Source organism: Panthera pardus, unplaced genomic scaffold, assembly GCF_024362965.1.
Source record: "Panthera pardus isolate Hobbes unplaced genomic scaffold, ASM2436296v1 HiC_scaffold_8, whole genome shotgun sequence".
Taxonomy (NCBI): domain Eukaryota; kingdom Metazoa; phylum Chordata; class Mammalia; order Carnivora; family Felidae; genus Panthera; species Panthera pardus.
This window is the reverse complement of record NW_026527013.1, coordinates 11,347,177-11,366,153: the sequence shown is the minus strand read 5'-3', so window position 1 is coordinate 11,366,153 and position 18,977 is coordinate 11,347,177. Positions and strand designations below refer to the sequence as shown.

Sequence of the window (18,977 nt, the reverse complement as noted above, 5' to 3'; positions counted from 1 at the left end):
TACATTTGTATACACACAACCCTTATTCTTGAACACTCTTTGGACCCAACAAAGTATTTCTACACATGTCATCTTTCCTCACCACATCCTTTGACGATATGTTCATTATTCCACATTGCCTTCAGAAGAAAATGAAGGCTAGGGGCATTACGTCCTAACGATTACCAAACAAAGCAGTTCAAACTTACTGTGCACCTTCCTGAGTTCCATATACACGGCACCATGCAGAAGGTATCCCTGATTTTTCAACAATTCTTTCAATTTCGAAAATTGTACACTTTAAATATATACAGTTAACGCCCGTGCTAATGTTCAAAAAAACCCAATTGGAATTTAAACATCTAGTGGTGTGTGACTCAGGGCCTAATTGGTGTACAGTTAACACCTAATGGGGCGGGAGATCTCACGCTACCAACTGTGAAAAAACAAAAGTTGACATGTGAATATTGAAATAGTAGGATTAAAATAAGACAATTCACGTTTGATAGTGTCATTTTTTTTGTAGATCAGAATATTAGCATATATATACACATATATATGTATATATATGTATATATATATATATACACATATATATATGGAGTAGAATGACATAAAGTGGTTCAAGACAGAAAAGCACGACAGCCACTCACATCACGGATGAACCTTAGAAAATCAATGCAGAGACTTGCACCTGACGATAGACTCATGAGGAGCCCAGCAGAGATCAGAACAACCCCCTACTCTACAATCCTGTTCGATAATAAAGGCATTATATTAAGCGACTTTTTTTTTAAAAGATGCTTTGTATGCAGCAATAGCTAACTGATATAATAATCAAATCAGGCGGAACTGAGGGCATTTGTCATAATCGGATTCTTTTCATTCTAGGCATTTGTTCTGATAGTTGAAGTGAGCGTTATGATTATTCTGTCCTTTAAGGTTATTTCGTGTAACTGTATTAAAAAAAATGAATCAATTGAAGCCCTTTGAAATAACACGGAAAGGCTGGAAGGACATGCGTATTTGCACAAAACTTGTGATTCTGAATCACATACCTGGACGGGAATCCATGCTTGCTGGTGAGTCACCCAGTGATTAGGAGGAGGATATTTAATGGTTGATATTGATATCGCTCATCGGCTGCCCGTTTAGTGGTTATGGCAAAATTCCAAGTAGTGGGAGATACGTCATTTAGAGAAACGGAAGAAATCATATTTGTATGGAGCACTGGGAATTCTTGAACAGAAACCAGAAAATGATTTAATAAAACCCCAAACATGCCACCCACCTTTCATCTTAAGGAATTCACCTTACAAATGGACCTTGATATTCCATAATTCAATGAGTAGATGAAGTGCCTGAGAAAGAAATATTTTGCATAGTAATAAATGTATGATTTAATATTCTGCTTCATCATACTTAAAGTCAAGTTTGACCCTAAGGCCATATTATATCAATCTGTTTTTTCCATATTTGTCTTTCTGTGTAGATTCCACTTGGAGACATGTATTTTATTATCTTTTTTTTTTTTTTTTTTTTTGCCAATGACTATGGTAAGCATGGTGACAAAACTGTGTAATGGAACAAGATTGGCTATAACAACTAGTACATCCTGCATCATCAGGAAGAGCAGTTAAGGTAGTGACATACAAAGGAATGATGTTCACAAGAGTGAAGCACAGTGGCCTCAGATCTTTCTCTCTTATAAACTTACATAACTAGCTGTGGTGGCCAAGAGTAGACTTTCCATAGGAGTAGTATCACTCATTACTTTTTTTTCAGTCAAACAAAAGAAAAATACTCACCGTGATATATTTTGAGAAGAAATTATTCTTTAAATTTTTTAAATGTTTATTTATTTTTGAGAGAGAGAGGGAGAGAGAGAGAGAGAACAAGTGGGGGAGGGGCAGAGAGAGAGGGAGACACAGAATCTGAAAGCAGGCTCCAAGCTCTGAGCTGTCAGCACAGAGTCCGATGTGGGGCTGGAACTCATGAACTATGAGACCACGACCTGAGATGAAGTCCAATGCTACACCAACTGAGCCACCCAGGTGCCCTGAAAAGAGATTATTCTTAACATATCCATCTAGTCCTTTGAAATAAATGAGAAATGCCAAATATTTCACATCCAAGGTGAGGAATAACATTGGGTGAGTAGGAAAATGACAAAGGAAAAATTTCTTGGATATCAAAGATATCACGAAGCTTAATCAAGCAAGTTACAAAATTGTACAGAGAGGTTGGAAAAAAATAGAAATTCCAGGAAAAAACAGAAGAGGAATATTTCACTTCCACAGTCTGATCAAAGAATCTCAACATTTGACTCAGGCTTGGAGCCCTGCAATCATGTCACTTCTTCAGCCCAGGACAATTGGCCCTTTTGTAGCTGCCATCCCAGAGAATCTCATCAGAGCCTCCTTTATGTCTCTGTTCCTCAGGCTGTAGATGAAGGGGTTCAGCATGGGCGTGACCACCGTGTACATCACTGAGGCTGTTGCACTTGAGTGGGAGCTCTGGGTAGCAGCAGAGCTGAGGTACACTCCCAGGCCAGTACAATAAAATAGAGAGACAACCGAGAGGTGAGACACACAGGTGGAAAATGCTTTATACTTGCCCTGAGCTGATGAGATCCCACGTATGGAGGAAACTATCTTATAGTACGAGTAAAGGATCCCAATGAAGGGACCACCACCCAGCAGCATAGCTCCAAAATACATCACCATGTTATTGAGAAAGGTGTCAGAACAGGCAAATTGGATCATCTGATTGAGTTCACAGAAAAAGTGGGGGATTTCCAAGACTGTACAGAAGGACAGTTGCAACACCATTAAGCTTTCTAACAAGGAATGCAGGACACTAGTGATCCAGGACACCAGAACCAGCAGTCCACAGAGCCGGGGGTTCATGATGACCATGTAGTTCAGGGGGCAACAGATGGCCACAAAGCGGTCATAAGCCATCACAGTCAAGAGAAAGATGTCTAATCCTGCAAAGAGTGTGAAAAAATACATCTGTGTGATGCAGCCTGCATAGGTTATGACCTTGCTCTGGGTCTGGATGTTCAGAAGCATCTTCGGGACGGTGGTGGATGTGAAGCAGATGTCTACAAAGGACAGGTTGGCCAGGAAGAAGTACATGGGGGTGTGGAGGTGGGAGTCAGAGCTGACGGCCAGGATGATGAGCAGATTCCCAAACACAGTGATCAGGTACATGGAGAGGAAAAACCCAAATATGAGGAGCTGCTGTTCTGGTTCTTCTGAAAATCCCTTAAGAAGAAATTCTGAAATTCCTGTATTGTTTCCTGGGTCCATGTGGTAGAGGTGACTACCAGTAAAGGGGAAAATAACATGACAAAACTTCACATCAATGGGCATGGCCCACATTGCTCAAAGGCTACAATTTATATTTTCTAATCAAGAAAGTAACTTCAATATTTTGTGACTGGATTTGGGCCCCTTCAGGGGATCCCATTTCCTCTCTGATTAGGAATTTTCATTCCCAACATTGGATGTTCCCCTACAGGCTGGGTATTGTACAGTTTCAATGAGAAATTGTTTCATGCATTTGAGGACTATATATAGTGTTGACCATGTTTTCAGTATTTCCACGTCATTAAGTAGAGGATGATGAACAGCAAAAATCCCTACAATTCAATGATTGTAATAGGATATATGCATATATAAAAATTGAATTATCCTGAGTTGGTGTCAGATGTTATGAAGAAAATGAAAGCAGGTAAAAGGAGAGAGTGGATGGGCTGCTATGTTGCATTTTCAGTCAAGATCAGCTAAGAAGGTGACATTTGAACAGAAACTTCAAGGAAGAGAGAGTGGAAGACAGGAAGCTTCCTGGCAGGGGGAAGGCCAGTGCAAAGGCCCTGAAGATGTGCTTCTTTCAGAAGAATCAAGACTCAGAAGGAAGCCAGTGTGTTGAGTGGAATGGACAAGAGGGAGAGAGATGAGAGATAGTTGCAGTGAAATTTGTAGAACCATGTGACCTCACAACCGCTCAAAGTCAAGACACAGGGAATCCCTCAACCACACCATGTACCTCTTGCACTTTATTAATTTGGTTATAACAGCGTCCTGTCCATTGAACATCCCTCCTTAGTATCATCTGTTGATTGAGTCTGGCCTGTGTGTTACAACAGTGGCCTTGGAATAGAGGATCCCGTGTACCCCTGCTCTGACTGCTCTCACAGCACACACACACACACACACACACACACACACAAACACAGCACACACATACACACAGCACACGCTTTCACATACACACAACACAGCACACTCTTCCTGGTGTGTGTTACTTCTCTGTCCTTCTCACCTCCCCCTGCCTGCCTTAACACACTGTTTAGGATATGAATGCAAACACATCACATTACCTTTCCCAGAAAGAAGGTAGAAGTAGTACCCAGAAATTCCTATTCAGAGCTTCCGAAGGACAAATAGTCTTAGGGTTCCATTTCGGAATGGTCACTTTCAGATCTGTATGTAAAAAAACATAAAAAAAATTGGGTTCAATGAACAGAGAAAGAAAGAGAGGGAGAGAGAGAGAGAATGGCGCTGGTGGTATTCAATCTTGGTTATATCCCATTTATACCCTGCAAAAATAATTAAAGAGCAAAAATAAATTTGTCCATTGGACAAAACTAGCGACATCTGTATGGTGTGAAACACCTCACAGATTGAACATAACAAGAGAATAAAGCAACAGTGCACAAAATATGGGCGTTTTTCTTACCAGATAGCAGAGAGCAGAAGGCTTAATTTTCCCGTGTGTATTCCGTATTCATTTGGCTAATCAGTTTTTATATGGTCCAACAGACGATGAGGTAAGCCTCTTTATCACTTGTCTTATGTGACATATTGTTTTTTCGTGTATTTGGTATTCTCAGGCTTTGGGTTTTAGTCATTTTCTTGACAAGTCTGATGAGCACAGCTAATCATGGTTCTGTTCCTTGTTCAACACATAAAGTCCTCCCCAGACTCTGAAATCCCACACACCCCATGACAGTCTATCCTCTAACTCTGAATAATCTTCACGTAACTTATCCAAATACATTACTTGTACTCACATTTGTTTCGCTGCACTCCTGTCTGTCGTGACGTTGATTACCAAAGGAGCAGGAACTTCTCTTCATCTTCTTCTTTACAAAAGTATGTGGGTGTATATGCACTTATATAGAAACACATTTGAGAAAATGAGACACTATGAAATACAAAGAATGACTGAGGAAATAAAATCAGGTTAAAAAGAGCAGTTTCAGTACAGCCATATTAAGAAAAATTGAATGGAGTTTTAAAAAATGTTTTTAAATGTTTTATTGATTCTTGAGAGACAGAGAGACAGAGTGTGAGCGGGGAGAGACAGAGAAGGAGGGAGACACAGAATCCGAAGCAGGCTCCAGGCTCCGAGCTGTCAGCACAGAGCCCAATGCGGGGCTCAAACTCACAGGCTGGGAGATCATGACCCGAGCTGAAGTCAGACGCTTAACCGACTGAGCCACCCAGGTGCCCCAAAATTGAATGGATTTTTGAGCAGTAACTGAAACATGATCTACAGGAGCAGTAAGTCAACAAAATCAACCCAGATGAATAATAAAACTCCACAAGACCTGGAAATAAAAGAGTATAATATATAAAGTTCTTAGAAATTTCTGGCATACAGCAGATGCTCTTTTAGTATTTGTTGAATGGATGCGGAATTAGGTCTCATTATATGTGGGCATTTAATACTCGACAAAGCTGCATTTAAGTGTCGTCGGAAAAGACTAGATTGTTGAGTGAAAGCTGGCACGAAGGCTTTCTAAGTGGAAGGAAGTGTGGTGCTTCCTTATTTCACACATCTCATCAATCCGAAGGATTAAGCAAACCCCCAGTGTAAGAGTAACCATTCCATTTTAGATGCATATCTAGAAAATTACATATAAAATCTACTGGTGGGAAAACATTGTAATTAAGGCAGAAAAAACTCTCAGAAGCAAGAAGATAGATACGTTTAACTAAACAAATTTAAAACTATTTTATGGCCCGAAATACCTAATGAAAGTCAACAGAGAAACTGATTTACAACAACGATTTGAAATGCTGACAATTATAGAAAAATAAACACATAATTTGTGGACATATAATAATAATAGGCAAATGAACACGGTGATCAAATATATGACTCTTTGCTTGAGTTCATTAGTAGTTTAAAAAACCAACAAGAAATCTCTTTCACACCCATCACCCTGGGAAAACACTCAAAAGGCTGTCACATTGAGTGGGGTTGAAAATTTTAAATAAGTAGCAAAGGGGCACTTTCTAATTTTGCACTCAGAATTGTGAAGTGTTACAGTATCTTGGGGAGGCTCTGAAGACAGTTAAAAATATTAAAAATACAGACATTCTTTGGGTGCCTGGCTGGTTCAGTTGGTAGAGCATGCGACTCTTGATCCCAGGGTTGTAAGTTCAAGTCCTATGTTGGGTGTAGAGATTACTTTTAAAAAATAAAATCTTGGGGCGCCTGGGTGGCTCAGTCGGTTAAACGTCCGACTTCGGCTCAGGTCACGATCTCGCGGTCCGTGAGTTTGAGCCCCGCGTCGGGCTCTGGGCTGATGGCTCAGAGCCTGGAGCCTGCTTCCGATTCTGTGTCTCCCTCTCTCTCTGCCCCTCCCCCGTTCGTGCTCTGTCTCTCTCTGTCTCAAAAATAAGTAAAACGTTAAAAAAAAAACTTAAAAAAAAAAAAATAAAAAAATAAAATCTTTAAAAAAATACAGATATTCTTTAAGTCAGGGTTTCTCAGTCTCTGCACTATGGACATTTTGGGCCAGATCTTTCTCTGTGGTGGGAGCGTCAAGTGCACTGTGGAATGTTTAGAACATCCCTGGCCTGTTGTGACAGCCCAAAATGTCTTTGAATATTTCTCAATATCCTCTGGGGGACAAAATCACCTTTTGTTGAAAACCATGGCTTTAACCATTTAAAAAGGTTTTGTAGCATTGATATAATAGTACTTTAATGAGAAAAAATATGAAAGACCATCAAAAGTGTAAATGGCACAGCCACACCATGAAATATCATGCAGGTGTTGAAATCATGAATCATGAATGGCTCAGTTGGTGGAATGTGTGACTCTTGATCTTGGGGTTGTGAGTTCGAGCCCCACGTTGGATATAGAGATGGCTTAAAAATAAAATCTTTAAAAGAAAAAAGAACTAATGAATCAGCATCACACTGGTTGACTAGAAAAACACGTGTAAGTTACTACTGACTCAGAAAGACTGGGGGAGAAGAGCTAGGAAAAAAGATTGTGCAGAACATAAAGAGTATTTATGATATGCATGAGTGTCTTCGTACACTTGAATTGAAAGTGTGTGAATATGTTTGTGTGCATAACACAGAAAAGTTTAAAAATAAATGAAGACTTTTGAAAGAAAGAGGAACTTAGGTTTCTAAGTTCTTCTTTTGAAAGAAAGAGGCACTTTGGTTAAGCAGAATGGTTCAAAACCACTGCACGAAACAAAATTGAAGGAAGACCCCAAACCAACTTCTGAACCAAAGGATTTAAAAGAGTAATAATTAAGTGATACTGTCATGGGTCCAACTCTATATTAGATCGCTAAGGACTTGGGAATAACAGAAAATGAAAAGTCTTTTATGTGGAAAGTAAGTGATACATAAGGTTTAAATTCATCTCACATAAAGATAGATGGGCCAAGTATGCTTATGGAAGGTAAAAGTGATTCTTAGTCAAACGTGGAAGAATGCCTTCCAAGTGATGGAATTTCTATTTTAGAAATAAATAAGAAATACAGAGAGCTTAAAACTAGTTAGAAATATATATAAGGGGGGGATTTATGAGAAGGATATTTACTTTCATTTTGTGGAAAGCAGTTCATCACAAGGGAAGACTATTAAGGTGACAGAACTATTATTTCAGCAAAAAAAAAAAAAAGAAATAAATGAATAAAAAGAGAAAAAACAGTGGAGGGCATATATTATGACTAAGTCAGACTTGACCACTCAAAATTTATACACTCTCACACATTCTGCTCATATACATCTACGCATCCATAAAAAAGAAATGGCAAGTAGCTAAGTGGGTGAAATAAATGCCAATTCATTTTTAGGAAAAATGAAACAAAAAACAGGAATAAAACCATTCCAACCCCACTATACAAACTCCAAGGACTTCCACAGACAATTTTCAATAGAGAAAGTGGGTGGCTAGCTAACCCAGAATATATTCAGGCTCACAGGTAATGAGCTAATTGTGAAGGGAGCTCATTAGCATACCATTTTCACATAATACATTTAAAATCTTCTTTTAAAAAATGTTTAATTGCTTATTTTGACAGATATGGAAGGAAAGCATAACTGAGGGAGGGGCAGAGGCGGGGGGAGAAAATCACAAGTAGGTTCTGTGTTGTCAGTGTAGAGCCCAACTAGGGGGCTTGATCCCACGCACTCTGAGATCATAACCTGAGCCAAAATGAACAGTAGGTCACTCAACCAATTAAGCCACCCAGGTGCCCCTAAAAAATTTCATTTGAATACTCAAGAGAGAAGGTACAGTGATATGTATGTTTCATGTACCCTTTTTGCAGGACGTACTTGGGAGAATTCTTTCATCTGGATTTTTCTCATCAGTACGGAAATGTAGTCTAATATGTCCTACCTTAAATATGAAAAGACATGTCCCCAGTTCACAGTGTATCCCTCCACAGCTAATACTTGACTTTTCTACCCTGGTTAATTGTGAAGATCCTTGGTCTTAGGTCCTACTTTTATGTTTCCCATCTCCCCCTAATTAAGTTTCCATTATTATCATCTAGTTGTTAACGTTGAACCTTGCATTTCTGAGTTCAATATTTACTTCTATTTATAGCATCATAAATACAACAATCAATCAATTTACTAATCAAGCCAGCAAACAACTACAGCAAACTCTCAGCTCTGGCTAGGCTAGATTGGCTCTCAGGTGACCTCAGGAAAATGTTCTTGACTTTCATTCTCTTGACCTTCTCCTGCAGCACTTACTGGGATGTAAAGCTCATCTAGATGGGGTCTCTGAGAGGAAGGTCTCTGCATGGAAATCAAAATACCTATCTCGTTGGATGGTGGATTGAAGCTCTGTCTCCAGATGTGAGAGCAAGGATGGGTCAAACTTCGGTGTCCCATCCAGACTTAAGACTGCAAAAGAAATGACCAGGTCTTGTCCAGCCTGATGTTGTACACACTGTGCAGCTGCAGAAGAGGAGGTATTTACAGCCTCTTAGGTCTGCTTATTAGGCACATTTCACTGTTGTTTCTCCCACCTTGAGGCACGTGATTCCCCTGTGGGACACCCGTGTGGACAGAAAGGAAATTATTCCCATTGAATTCCTGTTCCTAGGAGACCAGGTGATAAGCCATTTGAAGCCAGTCTTTCTTACTCTTTTTCTATTACTTCTGCTGCCTTTCAGAGATCTGAACTCCCAGCACCTTATCCCAATCCAGAGTGAACATTTTCTCTTGTTGGAGACTGAGAAATTGATCTTGACTAGGTCCCTTGGATTCTTCAAAGCATTGATTGTGGTGGAGACACAGCCCCTGACATCTCCAGAAAGTAACTTTTCCCCTTTTCAACAGAGATGTTAAGTTTTTCCTTTGATATAAAACCTTGGGCACTACACCCATGGGCTTCATGACAATTTTGCAAAAACAATTAGGGATTTCATACTTATATCACAAGTTCAGAGCCAGTATTTAAAATGCCATTATAAAATGTTTGTTTATTGTAAGAGATATATTTAGATGTTTTTATGCACTATTATCTGAGTTTAGCAGCTTCTAGGAATTGCCTGATTTAATCTTTATAAAAGTTCATTCTGTGAGGAATACTGTTGTGAACTCCATTCCCCATGGAGAAATGGGGCTTGAAGAATTTAGTGATCTTCTCAAGGTTATGGTTTCAGAAAGGGGTAGCTGTTGATTGGATTCTGTCAGGGTGCTCCATTTTTCAAACTCTGTGCCCATGGTTCCCACCCAGAGATGAGTCTTTCCCCCTGGGGGTATTTGACAATGTCTGAGGGATGCTACTAAACACCTGTGGTGAGCAGGACAGCTCCCAACACAAATCATCATCCTGCCTCAAAGGCCAAATTGAGAATGTGTGAAAACCTACTCTAGCCCAGTGCTTCTCCAACTTCAAGGTGCATACGAATCACCTAGGATCCTAGTTTAAATGCAGATTCTGATTTTGCAGGTGCTGGTGGGCTCAAGATACGGTGTGTCTAACAAGCTCCTGAGCAATGTTGATGCTTCAGGTCCTGATTTGAGGACCTCTTTGAGTAGCAAGGCTGCGGTCCTGGGATAGATCAAGGGGCAGGTGGTTGTAGGTCTTCTTCACAAAGCAAGTTGTGTTTGCATAGAATTTGGAATGACAAGTGCATCCGGTCATTCTAGGGGCTGTGATAAATTCTGTTTGTTCCTTTTATTTAAGGGCCTTGGAGTGACATCAAATAAAATACTTTTGGAGAAGACTTTCTAGCAGGCAGAATGAGAGCCTCCTGATATTTTCCACATTCTAAATCCTAGAAACTTTGAATATGTTATTTTTTATAGTATGGGGCGAGATTGAAGTAACAAATGGAGCAAGGCTTCTTTTTTTTAAAAAAGATTTTTTTTTTACATTTATTTATTTTTGAGAAACAGAGTGACACAAAGTGTGAGCAGGGGTAGGGGCAGAGAGAGAAGGAGACACAGAATCTGAAGCTGGCTCCAGGCTCTGAGCAAGAGATCAGCACAGAGCCTGATGCGGGGCTCGCACCCACAAACTGTGAGATCATGACCTGAGCGGAAGTCGGACACTCAACTGACTGAGCCACCCAGGTGCCCCTGGAGCAAGGCTTCTAATCAGCTGAACTTAAACTAAGATTGGCCAATACTATGTAGTGGAACTAACGTAATCACCATGGTGTTTCAAATGTTGGAGAGGAAGGGAGAGTAGTTGGATCAGAGAGAGATGTGAGGACACCACATTGCTGGCTTTCAAGATGCAGAAAGGGCAATAAGGCAAAGAATGTTTGTTGTCCCTAGAAACCACAATAGGGAAGAAAATAGTCTCTCCTGGAGCATCCATGAAGGAACCAGGCCCTACAGACATCTTGATTTTAGCCCATGGATACTTCAGGTCTCTAACCTCTAAACTGCAAAAGCATAAATTTGTTTCTTGTGAACTTCTTGTGTGGTAATTTGTAATGGCACTAAAGGGAATATAATATAGACATTCATCCAATACAATTGTTTTGGAGGAAAATGAATTTTAGTCTCTCAGTTAATTCATTTCTCTTCTCTTGGGTAAGGGCATTTTGTGTTGAAATCCAACCTTAACTGGAAGAAAAAAAGTCAAATTGGAGCGTCTGCCCTATTGCTTAAATGGAATGGAAAAAGTGAACTCCTCATTGATAAAAATATAAATGTGATTCTATCTATCTATCTATCTATCTATCTATCATCTATTTCAAAAGTTATCTCTTGCTAAATGTGGGGGCTCTAACTCATGACCCTGAGATCAAGAGACCCATGCTCAAGGCACCTGGCTAAGTCTGTGAGTGCATGACTCTTGAACTTGGGGTTGTGAGTTCAAGAAACACTTGGGTGTACAGATAGCTTAAAAATAAGATCTTAGGTCCAATTCTGGAGTCTCTATTCTATTACATTGGTCTATGTGTTTGTTTTTGTGCCAATACCATACTGTCTGATGATTAAAGCTTTGTAGTAGAGGCTAAGGTCTGGGATTGTGATGCCTCCCTCTTTAGTCTTCTTCTTCAATATTACTTTGGCTATTTGGGGTCTTTTGTGGTTCCATACAAATTTTAGGATTGCTTGTTCTAGCTTTGAGAAGAATACTGGTGCAGTTTTGATTGGGATTGCATTGAATGTGTAGATAGTTTTGGGTAGTATTGACATTTTAACAATATTTATTCTTCCAACCCATGAGCATGGAATGTTTTTCCATTTCTTTGTATCTTCTTCAATTTCCTTCATAAGGTTTCTATAGGTTTCAGCATACAGGTCTTTTACATCTTTGGTTAGGTTTATTCCTAGGTATTTTGTGATTCTTGGTGCAATTGTGAATGAGATCAGTTTCTTTATTTGTCTTTCTGTTGCTTCATTATTGGTGTATAAAAATGAAACTGATTTCTGCACATTAATTTTGTATCCTGCGACTTTGCTGAATTCATGTATCAGTTCTAGCAGACTTTTGGTGGAGTCTATTGGGTTTTCCATGTATAGTATCATGTCATCTGCAAAAAGCGAAAGCTTGACTTCATCTTTGACAGTTTTGATGCCTTTGATTTCACTTTGTTGTCTGATTGCTGATGCTAGAACTTCCAACACTATGTTACTAATCTTTGACAAAGAAGGAAAAATTATCCAATGGAAAAAAGGCAGTCTTTTTAACAAATGGTGCTGGGAGAACTGGACAGCAACATGCAGAAGAATGAAACGACACCACTTTCTTACACCATTCACAAAAATAAACTCAAAATGGATTAAGGACCTGAATGTGAGACAGGAAACCATCAAAACCCTAGAGGAGAAAGCAGGAAAAACCTCTCTGACCTTAGCTGCAGCAATTTCAGATCTGGATATCGAGCCGGATCCGATCTGATATCGAATGAGATATCACCTCATGCCAGTCAGAGTGGCTAAAACGAACAAATCAGGAGACTATAGATGCTGGCGAGGATGTGGAGAAGTGGGATCACTCTTGCACTGTTGGTGGGAATGCAGTGGTGCAGCTGCTCTGGAAAACACTGTGGACGTTCCTTGAAAAATTAAAAACAGATCTACCCTATGACCCACCAATAGCACTGCTAGGAATTTACCCAAGGGATGCAGGAGTGCTGATGCATAGGGGCACTTGTACCCCAATGTTTACAGCAGCGTTTCAACAATAGCCAAATGATGGAAAGAGCCTAAATGTCCATCAACTGACGAATGGATAAAGAAATCGTGGTTTATGTACACAATGGAATCCTACTTGGCAATGAGAAAGAATGAAATCTGGCCATGTGCAGCAACGTGGATGGAACTCGAAAGTGTTATGCTAAGTGAAATAAGTCATACAGAGAAAGACAAATACCATATGTTTTCACTCTTTTGTGGATCCTGAGAAACTTAACAGAAGACCAGGGGGAGGGGAAAGGGGGAAAGAGTTACAAAGAGGGAAGGAGGCAAATCATAAGAGACCCTTAAATACTGAGAACAAACTGAGGGTTGATGGGGCATGGGGGAGAGGGGAAAATGGGTGATGGGCATTGAGGAGGGCACCTGTTGGGATGAGCACTGGGTGTTGTATGTAAACCAATTTGGCGATAAATTTTATTTATTGTAATTATTGGTAAAAAAGTAATTATTGGTAAAAAAAATCTTAGAAAATAAAGAGTCACATACTCTATCAATGAACCCCATGAGTTTATATTTAAATATGAATCCTGACTTTGAGGTCTTTTGCACATTATGATAAGAAAAAGTAATTTACTATTAAATTAAGTTAGCCCATTCTACTTTAAATTTTGTGTCTAAGTTTCTACATTCTTTTAATTCTGTGCTAATTCAAACATTTTCTGGTTTCATTTATATCCCACCTAAATTTCCTTTCAACATAAAAGATGGCATTACTGAGTTTGTGTTATGCATTCTTATATAAGAGTGTATTTGTATGAAATAATGTACAAATGCACACACACACACATATGTGCATCCACTCACTACTCACTAAAGTGTTCTTGGACTCACCAAATATTTTCAACCACTGTATTTATTCCTAACAACATCTGCCTGAATTAGGTTTATTAGCCCACATCATCATTGGAAATAAGGAAAAAGAGGTTTTTGGTTGATTACATTTTTACAATTATATAATAAAGCTTTAAAGCTTTTGTACACTTTCTTGTATTATATTTAAATGGACTTATGGATAGGGGAGGGGCCAAGATGGTGGAGCAGCATGCAAGTTTTTGTCTCTCTTGTCCCTGAAACGCAGCCATATCAACACCAAACCATCTTGCACACCTAGAAAATTGATCTGAGGATTGACACAACAATATGCGCGACTTGAACGACAGAACTCAGCAGGAACACAGTGCAGAGAGGTGAACTAGGGGAGAGAGAAGCCAGGGAGGGTAGGGAGCTATTTTTGCTTGTGGAGAGAGGACAGAGACAGGGGGGAGAGTACAGGAAAAACATTCCCCCTGACAGCAGCTGGAAAGAAAGAGAGAGTGGAAAGACCTGTAAGGGAATTAATAAGAAAGGGAGAAAGGAGAAAGGAGAAAAGAGAGGGTTTAAATACCATTAAAACTCTATAAACAGGGGAGCATAGAGTCTGAAACTCTGCAGCTTGATACCTGGTAGCGCTTTGGTGGGAAGGGTGAATCTCCAGGAGCAGACAGAGAGGTCCGCGGGATCCTTAGGCCACACGGGGAGAGGTGGTTCTCCAACTGAGAGGACATTTGGTATAGGCTGTGTGGCCACCCCACAGGCAAAGGTCCCAGCAGACCCGGAGAAAAGCCACATGTGCTGGTGTTGGAACAAGGACATTAAGGGTGAAGCCGGGTGCTGGATGTGTTGTGATTTACCAAGATCCCTGGAATGCTGCTGCTACGTGATTGCATAAACTTTTTCTGGGCTGGGCAGGCACCCAGCCACAGTCTCTGGGCATCTGCAGCAGCACAGGTGCACAAACCTTCCTGGGGGTGGGCTGACACTTGGCCATTGCTTGGTGAGACCCTCCCCCAGAAGGTCTGAGCAGGTCAAAGCTGCAGGGGACACAGAAGTGAGAGGTTTGGAAACACAGCCCCATCTGAGATAAAACTTGGGAGGGAGGTGCTGCTTGGCAGGCTGACAGCTTGGATGCGGACAGTGTAGAAGCAGGGAGTTGATGGAAGCTGGAGACAAGGGAGGGATGCTTGATTGCTGGTGGGCAAGAGCACAGAGTTCTGATACTAGAGACTGGGTGGCTGGGTGATGCACATACACAACAATCCACTGTGCATGCACACACAACAATCCACTCCAGTAAGCTAAGCAGCACCATCTAGTGGACAACAGAGCTGTTACACCAAGCCCTGACCAACTGCACCAACCATGCTCTAGAGGAATAACACAAGTCTCTCTGCTATAAAGACTATAAAGTGCTTCATAGTTTGACATCTTGGGGAAACGATATAATTTCTATCGTATTTCACTCTGTTCATTGGTCCATCTATTCAATGTTTTTCTTTTTCTTTTGTTTTCTTATTCTTGAATACAGAAAGAAAACATTTATTTTTATTTTCTGTTTTTATAAAAAAGATTTTCTTTAATTTTTTCTATTATATTTTTTAGTTTTTTTGTAAATTTTTTAAGATCCTGTTTTACTTACATCATTTCTTTTTATTCTATTTTACTGTATTCATTTTTTAAAAATTTCCAAATGTTTTACATTTTTTCCCTTTTCTTTTCATTCTCTTTTGTCTCTATTCTATCATGCTTCTTTCAACAACGAGAACAAAACACACCTAGGAGCTAGCAACCTTTATTTGATTTTTTTTGTGTTGTTTTAAATTTTTTAATTTTTATTTATTTTCTAAATTTTACTAATTATTTTTATTCCTCCAAAATGACTAAATGAAGAAATTCGCCCCAAAAGAAAGAACAAGAAGAAATGATAGCCAGGGACTTAATCAACACAGATGCAAGCAAGATGTCTATCCATAATTTAGAATTGCGATAATAAGAATACTAGCTGGGAATGAAAAAAGCAAAGAATCCCTTTCTTCTGAGATAAAAGATGTAAAAGCTAGTCAGGATGAAATTAAAAATGCTATAAATGAGGGGCGCCTGGGTGGCTCAGTCGGTTCAGTGTCTGATTTCGGCTCAGGTCATGATCTCATGGCTTGTGAGTTCGAGTCTTGTGTTGGGCTCTGTGCTGACAGCTCAGAACCTGGAGCCTCTTCAGATTCTGTGTCTTTCTCTCTCTCTCTTCCCCTCCCCTGCTTACACTCTGTCTCTCAAAAATAAATAAACATTAAAAAAAATAAAAAATTAAAAAATGCTATAAATGAGATGCAATCTTGAATGGATGCCACGTTGGCAAGGATGCGTAAAGCAGAGCAGCGAATCAGTGATATAGAGGGCAAACTTATGGGCAATAGTAAAGCAGAAAAAAAGAGGAACACTAAGGCAAAAGAACACAATACAAGAATGAGAGAACTCAGTGACTCATTAAAAAGGGATAACATCTGAATCATAGGGGTGCCAGAAGATGAAGAGAGAAAAAAAGGGATAGAAGGTTTATGAGAGCAAATCATAGCAGAAAACTTCCCTAACCCGGGGAAAGATACAGAAATCAAAATCCAGGAAGCACAGAGAACTGCCACTGGATTCAACAAAACCAACCAACAACAAGGCATATCATAGTCAAATTCACAAAATACACAGACAAGGAAAGAATCATGAAAGCAACAAGGCAAAAAAGTCATTAACCTACAGGGGAAGACAGATCCCGTTCACAGCAGAACTATCCACAGACTTGGAAGGCCAGAAAGGAGTGGCAGGATATATTCAATGTGCTGAATCAGAAAACTATGCAGCCAAGAATTCTTTATACAGAGGGCTGTTATTTAAAATAGAAGGAGAGGGGCACCTGGGTGGCTCAGTCGGTTAAGCGGCCGACTTCGGCTCAGGTCACGATCTTACGGTCCGTGAGTTCGAGCCCCGCGTCGGGCTCTGTGCTGACAGCTCAGAGCCTGGAGCCTGTTTCAGATTCTGTGTCTCCCTCTCTCTGACCCTCCCCCATTCATGCTCTGTCTCCCTCTGTCTCAAAAATAAATAAACGTTAAAAAAAAAAATAAAAAAAAAATAAAAATAAAAAAATAAAATAGAAGGAGAGATGAAAGTTTCCCAGACAAACAAAAACAAAGGAGTTCATGACCTCTAAACCAGCCCTGCAAGAAATTTTAAGGGGGACTCTCTGAGAGGAGAAAAGATGAAACAAAACCAAAAAAGGCCAAAAGAAACAAAGACTAGAGAGGACCAGAGATCACCACCAGAGACTCCAACTGTACAGGCAACATAATGGCAATAAATTTATATACTTCAGGACTCATTCTAAATGTCAATGGACTAAATGCTCCAATCAAAAGACATAGGGTAACAGAATGGATAAGAAAACAAGATCCATCTATATGCTGTTAACAAGAGACCCATTTTAGACCCAAAGACACCTGCAGATTGAAAGTAAGGGAATGGAGAACCATCTATCATGCTAATGGTTGCCAAAAGAAAGCTGGAGTAGCCATACTTATATCAGACAATCTAGACTTTAAAATAAAGACTGTAACAAGAGATGAAGAAGGACATTATATCACAATTAAGGGGTCTATCCACCAAGAATATCTAACAATTGTAAACATTTATGCTCCAAACATGAAAGCCCCCAAATATATAAATCAATTACTCATAAACATACAGAAACTCATTGATAATAATACCACAGTAGTAGGGGACTTCAACACCCCACTTACAGCAATGGAGAGATCATCTAAACAGAAAATCCACACTGGATCGGATGGACTTAACAGATATATTCAAAACATTTCATCCTAAAGCAGCAGAATACACATTCTTCTCAAGTGCACATGGGACATTCTCCAGACTAGGTCACATACTGTTTCACAAATCAGCCTTCAACAAGCACAAAAAGATAGAGATCATACCATGCATATTTTCAGACCACAACTCGAAATCAACCACAAAATTTTTTTTGGAAAGACAACAAATACTTGGAGACTAAAGAGCATCCTACTAAAGAATGAATGGGCTAACCAAGAAGTTAAGGAGGAAATTAAAAAGTATATGGAAGTCAATGAAAATGATAACACCACAGCCCAAAACCTCTGAGATGCAGCAAAATGGTTATGAGGGAAGTGTATAGCAATCCAGGCCTTCCTAAAGAAAGAAGAAAAGTCTCAGATACACAACCTAACCTTACACCCTAAGGCCTCGAAAAAGAACAGCAAATAAACTGAAAACCAGCAGAAGATGGGAAATAATAAAGATCAGAGCAGAAATCAATGCTATTGAAACCAAAAAAAACCCCCAAAAAACAAAAAACAAAAAAACCAGTAGAACAGATAAATGAAACCAGGATCTGGTTCTTTGAAAGAATTAGCAAAATTGATAACCCCTTAGTTTGATCAAAAAGAAAAAGGAAGGGATCCAAATAAATAAAATCAAGAATGAAAGAGGAGAGAACACAACCAACACAGCAGAAATACAAACAATAATAAGAGAATATTATGAGCAATTACACACTAATAAATTGGGTAATCTCAAAGAAATGGACAAATTCCTAGAAACATATGCACTATCAAAACTGAAACAAGAAGAAATAGAAAAATTGAACAGACCCATAACCAGTAAAGAAATTGAATTATTAATCAAAAATCTCTCAAATAACAAGAGTCCAGGGTGCCAGATGACTTTCCGGGGGAATTCTATGAAAAATTTAAAGAAGAGTTAACACCTATTCTTTTGAAGCTGTTCCAAAAAACAGAAGTGGAAGGAAAACTTCCAAACTCATTGAAGCCAGCATTACCTTGATTCCAAAACCAGACAAAGATCCCACCAGAAAGGAGAACTGGAGACCATTTTCCCTGATGAACATCAATGCAAAATTTCTCAACAAATTACTAGCCAACTGGATCCAACAGTACATTAAAATAATCATTTGCCACGACCAAGTGGGATTTATACCTGGGATACAGGGCTGGTTCAATATTCGCAAAACAACCAATGTGATACGTTACACCAAAAAAAGAAAGGACAAGAACCACATGATCTCAATAGATGCAGAGAAAGAATCTGACAAAATACAGCATCATTTCTTGATAAAAACCCTCAAAAAAGTAGGGGTAGAAGGACTGTACCTCAAGATCATAAAGGCCATATATGAAAGACCCACTGCTAATATCATCC

General features: G+C 39.4%; 1 protein-coding gene across 1 annotated transcript; it reads right to left on the bottom strand.

Moving 5' to 3' along the window:
* Window positions 1–2,339: 2,339 nt before the first annotated feature.
* Window positions 2,340–3,320, bottom strand: LOC109247945 (olfactory receptor-like protein OLF4). The gene has a single exon (XM_019417217.2). It carries the CDS (start codon window positions 3,291–3,293, stop codon window positions 2,340–2,342), a length of 954 nt encoding a protein of 317 aa, XP_019272762.2. The 5' UTR covers window positions 3,294–3,320.
* Window positions 3,321–18,977: the final 15,657 nt, after the last annotated feature.

Bases quoted from the DNA above. Each gene is read 5' to 3' on its own strand.
- LOC109247945 (XM_019417217.2), bottom strand. From the start codon at position 3,293: ATGGACCCAGGAAACAATACAGGAATTTCAGAATTTCTTCTTAAGGGA.